The sequence below is a fragment of the Vipera ursinii genome (assembly GCF_947247035.1).
Source record: "Vipera ursinii genome assembly, chromosome: Z".
Lineage (NCBI taxonomy): Eukaryota > Metazoa > Chordata > Lepidosauria > Squamata > Viperidae > Vipera > Vipera ursinii.
Window position 1 is genome coordinate 23,290,196 of NC_139517.1, and position 7,085 is coordinate 23,297,280.

Consider the following 7,085-nt stretch of genomic DNA (forward strand, 5'->3'; position numbering starts at 1 on the left):
ATGGATAATGACACATCTTTATTTCTTCTACTGGAATTCTCAACGATTCAGGAACTACAGGTTCTGCACACAGCTATATTTCTGATTCTGTATTTAATGACTATAACAGGGAACATTCTCATTATCTTTGCAGTTGCTTTTGATTCCCAACTTCATACCCCCATGTACTTCTTTCTGATGAACCTAGCCCTACAAGATATTGGTTCTGTTTCGCTCATTGTCCCCAAATCTATTGTCAATTCTATTATTAATGCAAGGCATATTTCTTATTCTGGATGTGTTGCTCAAGTTCTTTTATTTGTTTTCCTTATAGATTGTGATATTTCTCTTCTCACGGTCATGGCATATGATCGATTTGTTGCTATTTGCAATCCTTTACGATATGAGATGATAATGAACAGGAAGGCTTGCATCAAAATGATTGGCAGTGTGTGGATTGCCAGCTTTCTCAATGCTTTATTAAACACAATTGGAACTTTTACTACTCATTTCTGTTCTAATGTGATCAATCAATTTTACTGTGAAATCCCACAGTTACTTAAGCTTGCCTGCTCAGATTCATTTGTAATTGAAATTGCTGGAATAATATTCAGCTTTACATTAGCATTTGGTTGTTTTGCCTTCATCTTTGTTACTTACATACACATCTTTATTGCTGTTTCAAAAATCCCTTCTGTTCAGGGAAGAAAAAAAGCCTTCTCTACTTGCTTCCCACACCTCACAGTTTTCTCCTTATTTTTGTTTACTTCTTCATTTGCTTACCTGAGAACTCCATCTGATACCCCATCCCACTTTGATTTTGCAATTACAATCATGTATTCTATTGTTCCACCTATGTTAAATCCATTGATATACAGCTTTAGAAACAAGGATATCAAAATTGCCCTTTCAAGACTTTTGAGTCTGAGGACTCATATTTTAATCAGCAAGAATTAGTAACAGATGTATGAAGAGTCAGGAATAAATTCTTAGAAAACATAGTTTCACGTTGTGAGATTGAACTATCCTGAAACTGAAATAATCTTATATGCAACTGTTAAGGTCAGAGATTATTCAGCTGTCCACACAGATATTTTTAAAAAATGGGCAACAAAGTTTAAAATATTAGAATCACCTACAAGCTTTCAGATTTCCAAAGAAAGAACTATAAAAGAAGTCACAACAGGTAAACAAAGAAAGAAGCTCTTGTCTTCTAAATATGACAACAGATGCTGTTGGAATGAGAGTTCAATAGACAAAAGATGCATCAGAGGAAACCATGACTGGTTGATAAAAAAGCCAAAAGATCCATGGCCAGTGAGAAGAAGCAGGAAGATTCCTAAGGCCACTGAAAGGGAAGATGAGTCAGAAAGCAGCCAGTAGAAAGTCATATGACCCTTAATTCAAGATGGTGGTAGAGCAAGTTTCACTTGTCTTAGATGCTGGTCAAGCATATAATAAGGAAGAAGTTTCTATGCACAAAAATAGAAGGATGTTTTGATTCCCACCATGGATGAATGGCTACAAAAGCTGATGGAATTAACAGAGATGGCTAAATTGACTGTTTTGATAAAAGAAAAGAATATAAGTACTTTTGTTTCTACTTGGAAAGCACTTCTGGACTTTGTGCTTGAGGTGGAAAAAATGATACTATGATTTGGGGTTTTACTGATTAGATTGATTTGTTGATATAGAAATGGCTAGTTCTTACTATTATAGAAATGTAAAAAGTTGAGATTCAATGTCTTATTTTACTGCAATAGAGTGAATTGGAAGTCAACACCTTTTTTCCTCCCCTCTGATTTCCACACTTCTTTTTTCCCCTTCCCCTACTATTATTCCTTCCTTGCTTTGCTATTTTCATATTTTATGTTATAAGTGAATAAAAATCATAATAAAATAAATTAAATGTTATACATATTCACACACACACAGAGAGAGAGAAACACACACACATAAACACACACACACAAAGAGAGAGAACACAGCCAGATACTGTAAATGTATATGTATGTAGATGTATAGAAATATTAGCATAGATAAATTCTTACAAATATATTTTCTACTATGCATAGTAATAAATAGCACTTCTTCACTTATTAGGCCTGTGCATATGTATTCAGTTCTGTGTGTATTCAACAGGGCCTATATACAGTATTATGAACAAGTGTAGCAGAAACTACTTTTCCCCTTTTGGATCTAGATAGCTGCACATTATCATTCTGAAACTCAAGTTCTGTCTCATATTTTCTACATAAATCATTAACTTCATTATGCTTCTTTCTATGTCTAGTGCAAAGTACATATTTCCAGTTTCAAGTAGCAGTTTCAAGTAGCAGTATCGGAGAAAAAGTAAACTGGAAATTCTCAAATTATATGGACAGTTTGGGTTTGAATTTACCCCAAAACCACTAAGACAATCAAGTTGAGAAGATTTGTGAAAATGAACAGTTAAGATCTTATTGAACCATAAAATCCAAATAGACAGGCATTTTGTTCATAAATTGCCTGATATAATAGACATTGAAAAGAAAAAATTCTGGCTCATTGACAATGCTCTACCAGATGATGCTCAGATTGAGAAAAAAACAATCTGAAAAACATGTGAAATACCAAGATTTGCAGATCGAAGTCAAATGCTTATCAAAAAAGAAATCAGTCATTGAACCAGTTGTAATTAGTGTCCTTAGAGCAATTAGGTTATTGCAAGCAATTAAGTTATTGCAAGCACCTTCTTGATATTTGGACATTTTGAATTTAAAAGACCTGAACATCCTAATTTTACAAAAAGTATCATTTTTTGGAATTGCTTATATTCTGAGATTTTGCCTTAATAATTCTTAGGTCATTGTTTAGGACTTGAATGATTATCTTTTCACTAGTCTCTAATTATGAATCTAATTAAAGTTGTATAATTTAACAACAACAACAACGAAAACAACAATGAAAACAACAACAACAACAACAATAATAACAAAAACAACAACAACAACAACAACAACAACAACAACAATAATAATAATAATAATAATAATAATAATAATAATAATAATAATAATAATAATAATAATAATAATAATAATAATAAAGTTGGAAGGGACCTTGGAGGTCATCTAGTCCAACCCCCTGCTCAGGCAGGAAACCCTATACCATTTCGGACAAATGGCTGCCCATTGTCTTCTTAAAAACTTCCAGTGTTGGAGCATTCATAGCTTCTGGAGGCAGGTTGTTTCACTTGTTAATTGTTCTAACTGTCAGGAAGTTTCTCCTTAGTTCTAGGTTGCTTCTCTCCTTGATTGGTTTCCATCCGTTGCTTCTTGTCTTGCCTTTGGGCGCTTTGGAGAATAGCTTGACTCCCTCTTCTTTGTGGCAGCCCCTGAGATATTGGAACACTGCTATCATGTCCCCCTCATCCTTCTCTTCATTAAACTAGACATACCCAATTCCAGCAGTTGTTCCTTAAATGTTTTGGTCTCCAGTCCCCTAATCATCTTTGTTGCTCTTCTCTGTACACTTTCTAGAGTCTCAACATCTTTTTTACATCGTGGTGACCAAAACTGGATGCAGTATTCCAAGTGTGACCTTATCAAGGCATTGTAAAGTGGTATTAATACTTCACATGATCTTGATTCTATTCCTCTGTTAATGCAGTCTAGCACTGTATTGGCTTTTTTGGCAGCTGCAGAATACTGCTGGCTCATATTTAAGTGATTGTCCACTAGGACTCTGAGATCCCTCTCACAGTTACTACTATTGAGCAAGGTACCCCCTATACTATACCTATACATTTGGTTTTTCTTGCCTAAATGTAGAACCTTACTTTTTTCACAAACTGAATTTCATTTTTGTTAGATAGCACCCAGTTTGCAAGTCTGTCCAGATCCTCCTATATCTTAAGCCTGTTTTCTGGAGTATTGGCTATTCCTGCCAGCTTGGTGTCATCTGCAGATTTGATGAGTTCCCCATTTATCCCTTTGTTCAAATTGTTGATGAAGATGTTGAAGCACACTGGGCCTGGAACAGAGCCCTGGGGCACCCCACTAAACACTTCCCTCCATGTAGATGTAGTTCCATTGAGGACCACACAATGAATATGGCCAGTCAGCCAGCTACGAATCCATCTGGTGGTGATGCTGTCTAACCCACATTTTTCTATCTTGTCAAGTAGAAGGTTGTGATCTACTTTATCAAATGCCTTACTGAAGTCCAAGTAAATTATATCCACAGCATTCCTCTGATCCACTAATTTTGTCACTTGGTCAAAGAATGCATTTATTTAATGTAGGTATTGACCACTTGATATTAAGGGGTAATGTCCCTTAAAAAAATAATGAACATAAAATATATCAGTATGCCTCACAAATTTGGAGATGACTGGGGAGATAAGAGCAGATCTTGGGCCATCATAAAAAGGACACTGTATGAGTAAGAATTTCTATCGCCCTTGATGCACAAGGGCAAAGTTTCTGTAAAGAAGGAGTCCCATGGAATCTTCCTGCCAATAGGCCAGATGAAAGGTCATCAAAGCAGGCTCTCAAAAAGGCCCACCTCTATTTGCTTAGGTTTAGATTGTATAGATACCTCAGAGGTTGGAGTTATATTTTAAAACAATTTACGGTATATTGTACTGGAAAATTATTCTGCTAAGTAGATGACTGACTTTCAGAATATGCAAAACTTTAAAGGACTGATTTCATTTTCATTTTTTCAAATATGCGCATCATTAAACAATAGTCCTATCTGAAATAATATCCAATTTAATGTTCAAAAAGGCATAACCATTTCTCAGATTATATGGTCTCTAGTTTTTTTTAGCATATTAAGTTAATTAGGGAAAGAAAAGCAAAAGTCAAGAGAAAATGAGAAGAAAACCTTGGAGGTTCTTCTCTTGAGCAGTGCCTGACTCCTGGGAATTGAGCAAGTTTTTGTGAAGTTAAAGAAGACTTGATAAAGCTATCATGATACAGAAAAATCATTCAAGTTTCATGGGAGAAGTAAAAGAAGTTCAAGGAACAGATAAATACTCAATAATTTTAAATAAGAATTGATAAAGTAAGCAATGATCTCCATTTTGCCTTTTTTTACCCTTCATACTCTAAACTTACTTATCCATCCATCTATCTACTCCTGTGTCTTTCTCAATTTTCCCTCCTTTTATTTTTGATATATGTTGTAACAAATGTATACATATTTAGCCTCCTGAGATGACAGCCAGAAAAAAGAAAACTGCTTATATGTGTTGAGGTGTATGCATATTAACAATGATGAATTAGAAGGCAATTTAAATACAAATTCCCATCAGGAGATACAAAGTTACTGCAAATCATCATCATCATCACCATCACCATCATCATCATCATCCCAGTTCTTGGGAAGGACTCAATAGGTATCTAGCTGATTGTGCAACAAACTGTGACAAATATTTGTTTCATTTTTCTGTCTCACTGTTATTTTAAAGACTTGTAAATTCATCTCATGTATATGTAAATGTGCAGGTTTTTTAAATTTAACTATTAAAACAATTTTTATCCTAGCTCTGATTATATTGATTACAATAATAAAGCATGCTTGCTTACTGAAGAGGTGCAAATGACACCACACCCTGGAACTTAAAATCAGTGCAAGAAAATTGAAGTGATGTGGATGTAATATTTACGCTTAGAAACACTTATCCAAACTGGAAATGAAAATATTTATTTTAATCTTCATTGAAATCATACAATTTACAATTAAAACTTCTCCAAATGGAAATAAATAGAAACTATGTTAAGAGTGCTTCCTTTTTTTTCTAAGGTTGTGATCTTTGTGACCAAAAATGGATAACAACACATCTATATTTCTTCTCTTGGAATTATCAAACATTCGGGAACTTCAGATTATATATGCCTCTGTATTTTTGATTTTGTATCTAATTACACTAACTGGGAACTTCTTGATTATCTCTGCAATCATTTTTGATTCTCACCTTCATACACCAATGTACCTCTTCCTAATGAATTTAGCCCTGCAGAACATTGGTTCAGTTTCAGTCATTATTCCCAGGTCCATTTTCAATTCATTTATGAACAGACAACAGATTTCTTATTCTGAATGTGTAACTCAAGTTCTTTTGTTTATATTCTTTGTAGACTCTGATATTTCTCTTCTTACTGTCATGGCATTTGATCGGTATGTTGCTATCTGCAATCCTTTACAATATGAAATGATAATGAACAGGAAGGCCTGCACCCAAATGGTTGGCAGCGTGTGGATTGCCAGCCTGTTCAATGCTGTATTAAACACCACTGGGACTTTTCTTACCCCTTTCTGCTCTAACATTATCAATCAGTTTTATTGTGAAATCCCACATTTGCTGAAGATTGCCTGCTCAGATTTATATATAACTGAAATTGGAGTTGTAGTATTTAGCATTACATTAGCTTCAGGTTGCTTTGTCTTTGTTGTTGTTACCTATGTGGAGATCTTTCTTGCTGTTTTGAGAATTCCTTCTGTCCAAGGAAGAAAAAAGGCTTTCTCCACTTGTCTGCCACATCTCATTGTCTTTTCCATTTTTTTGTTTACTGGTTGCTTTGCTTACCTGCGTCCTATATCAGAGAAACCATCGCACCCTGATTTTGCCATTACAGTGATGTATTCCATTATCCCACCCATGATGAATCCATTAATCTATAGCTTGAGAAACAATGACATTAAGATTGCTCTGTCAAGAATTTTTGCTCTGAGGTCACTTATATAAATGGGAAATATTAGGAGCATGTTTAGAGTATAAAACTGAAGGGTAGGATTAGGTAAACTTCATCTCATAGTTTCATATATTATATTAAGTTGTAAAGTGTGTGATAATGCAGTTTGTCAATAAAGCAAATGAAATATTACTTTCCATATTTCAATAAAACAAATGAAACATTACTTTTTTCTTTTCCTACATATTACTTCACAAGTAAGTAAACAAATGTAGGAATATACTCTTTCCCCAGTGTCTGATAGTTTTTTATCTCTTTTTTTGATTTATTTATTTTATTTTTAAAATTAATTTTTAATGTCAGTTTCAGGATATGTGGGGTAATCAAGGAGCACTTGAGCACAATTCTTGAAACAACTGCATA

The 7,085-nt window shown here is 34.2% G+C and overlaps 1 protein-coding gene across 1 annotated transcript; it reads left to right on the top strand.

Annotated features, from left to right (window-relative positions):
* Positions 1–6,715, top strand: LOC310649185 (olfactory receptor 14C36-like; the record flags this gene model as incomplete). Its single annotated transcript, XM_083377491.1, has 2 exons — positions 1–316; positions 6,108–6,715. The coding sequence occupies 2 exons, from the start codon at positions 1–3 to the stop codon at positions 6,713–6,715; spliced, it is 924 nt and encodes a 307-aa protein (XP_083233617.1).
* Positions 6,716–7,085: the final 370 nt, after the last annotated feature.